The 2,500-nt window shown below is 37.2% G+C and overlaps 1 protein-coding gene across 5 annotated transcripts in view; it reads right to left on the bottom strand.

Annotated features, from left to right (window-relative positions):
* The window catches only part of LOC126984530 (protein amalgam-like), a 55,532-nt gene that overhangs the window by 22,150 nt on the left and 30,882 nt on the right, over window positions 1–2,500 (bottom strand). For all 5 annotated transcript variants that reach the window (XM_050838243.1, XM_050838247.1, XM_050838245.1 and 2 more), the window contains one exon: window positions 1,317–1,398. In XM_050838243.1, the coding sequence (XP_050694200.1) occupies window positions 1,317–1,398 (82 nt within the window). The remainder of the gene's footprint in view (window positions 1–1,316; window positions 1,399–2,500) is intronic.

Below are 2,500 nucleotides of genomic sequence, written 5' to 3'. Positions count from 1 at the left end.
TTCGTCCTCTGTCCTTTCTTTCTTCTCCCTCTTCTCTTTTTCTTTCTTTCCCTCTCTCCTTTCTCTCTTCTTTTTTCCTCTCTCTCTCTCTCTCTCTCTCTCTCTCTCTCTCTCTCTCTCTCTCTCTCTCTCTCTCTCACACCCACACACACACAAACACCCACCCACCTCCTCCATCACTAATTAAGTCATTATTGGCACCACCCACGCCTCGCCACACGCTGATTGACCTTCTAATAGCCTTCCTAATTACTGCTAATGACACTCTGCTCTGTACGTCGACAAGTTGTTCAGGTGGCGGAAGAAGGAGAGGGAGGGAGGAAGGAAGGAAGGAAGAGGGATAGGAAGGAAGGAATGGATAAGGTAGGGATTGAATGGTAGTAGTAGTATCAGTAGTAGTAGTAGTAGTAGCAGTAGTAGTAGTAGTAGTAGTAGTAGTAGTAGTAGTAGTAGTAGTGGTGGGTGTGTGGTGGGGAAATATAATAAAATTAATGAGTGAAATCTGAAAGAGCCATAACATCAAGTTTACATTCTTTTAACAGTAATAGCAGTAGTAGTAGTAGTAGTAGTGGTAGTAGTAGTAGTAGTAGTAGTAGTAGTAGTAGTAGTAGTAGAAAAAATGAAAAAGACACCTTCAGATATAAAGAAAAAGAAAAATTATGAAGAAAAAGAAAATGTCAATAAAAAACAAAACAAAAAAATATAAAAAAACAATTGAAGAAAAAATAAAAAATAAAAAAAAATCATAAACAAACCCCAAGAAAAGAAAAGAAGAAAAAAAAAAGAAAATTACCCCCAAAAACCTCGAAGAAAAAATAATTACACAGACCATAATCATTTTTTTCCTCGCCAATCACAGGAGAAGAAAAAACACAGGTAATTTAGACTCGTTATCTACCTGAGACTACCTGCATCACCTCTCTACCTGGTCTCATTAACATTCTACGTAATCACCCTGTTAAATTGTATACACTCACTCACTTTCTCTCTCTCTCTCTCTCTCTCTCTCTCTCTCTCTCTCTCTCATTACAAGGATTAATATTGTAGTTTAAGTTTCAGAGAGAGAGAGAGAGAGAGTAATTGGGTTGAAAGCATTTAATTGTGGCCAAAAAACATGAATTCATATCCGAACTTGCACCCCTCTCTCTCTCTCTCTCTCTCTCTCTCTCTCTCTCTCTCTCGTCATCCTTATCATAAAAAAACAAAAGAAAAACATATTAGTCACATTCCAACACCTGTGAGTAATTACCGTTCTCACCTTGGCTTAATGACTCTCAAACCTGTCCTTAATTAGCCCCACCTGTAAATTAGCTTACCTGCACCGCTGAGGAGGAGGAGGAAGAGGAGGAGGAGGAGGAGGAGGTGGAAGAAAGCACCCAGGACACCTCTCATGACGACCTGGGAAAGAGAAGGGAATAATTGAGATAACTTACTGGAAAAGGAAATAGAAACAAGGAAAAATGAGAGATCTATTCTATTAAAGTGGTTTCTATAGCGCTGGTAGGCTGTCTTGAGGGTCCCCCTAGACGACCCCTATCCGGTATTGAGCGGGCGAATTCAATTTATAATGGTGCCGTGTTCTATGACTCCCTACGGCTATAAGTACATACGGGATTCGAACAGAGGCTTGCAGATTCGTAAATAGGCACACTTACCACTGCGCCACGGAGGAGATAAAGGATAGTAAAAGAAAATAAGAATAAAATGAATAAAATTTAAGCAAAGGAGAGAGAGAGAGAGAGAGAGAGAGAGAGAGAGAGAGAGAACGAGGAATAAGAGAAACAGAGGAATAAAGAGGCAAGTGTTAGATAATAGGCGATAAAGAGAGGAGGTATAGAGATAATGATGATAAAGTTAGGGAATGGAGGAAGGAAAAAGGGAACCGGGAAACGAATGAAGGGAATAAAAAGAGAATCAGAGAAAAACATGAAAACAAAGAAGAAAAAACAAAAAAGAGAAACAGAATGAAAACTAAGAAAACATGAAAAAATAAAGAAAAAGATGAAGAAAAAACAGAAAAAGATAAAGAAAAAAACAAAAAATAAAGAAAAAAACAGAAAACAATAAAGAGAAAACAAAGAAATAAAGAAAAAACAAAAAAATAAAGAAAAAAAACAAAAAATATGAAAAAAATGAAGAGAAAAAGAGAAAAAACTCGCAAATTATTCCTCACACAAAAACATTCTAACACACACACACACACACACACACACACACACACACACACACACACGGCTGCAGGGAGGGGAAGGATAAAAGGTTAATCACATACTTTTTTTTATCCCGGACAAATATATTAGAGAAAAAAAAAAGCATAATATCAATGAACTAATATTAACACTTTGTATGAAATCGATCAAAGCGAAAATTAGTATATAAATAACGTGTTTGTAACTTGTTTATTTATGAGAGAGAGAGAGAGAGAGAGAGAGAGAGTAACCTTCTAAATTCTGGAAATATGGGAGGGTCCTCTCTCTCTCTCTGAAGCTCAGTCATGCAG

The sequence above is a fragment of the Eriocheir sinensis genome, chromosome 57 (genome assembly GCF_024679095.1).
Source record: "Eriocheir sinensis breed Jianghai 21 chromosome 57, ASM2467909v1, whole genome shotgun sequence".
Classification (NCBI taxonomy): Eukaryota; Metazoa; Arthropoda; class Malacostraca; order Decapoda; family Varunidae; genus Eriocheir; species Eriocheir sinensis.
Note: the sequence above shows the minus strand (reverse complement) of the source record. Positions and strands in the feature narration are given on the sequence as shown.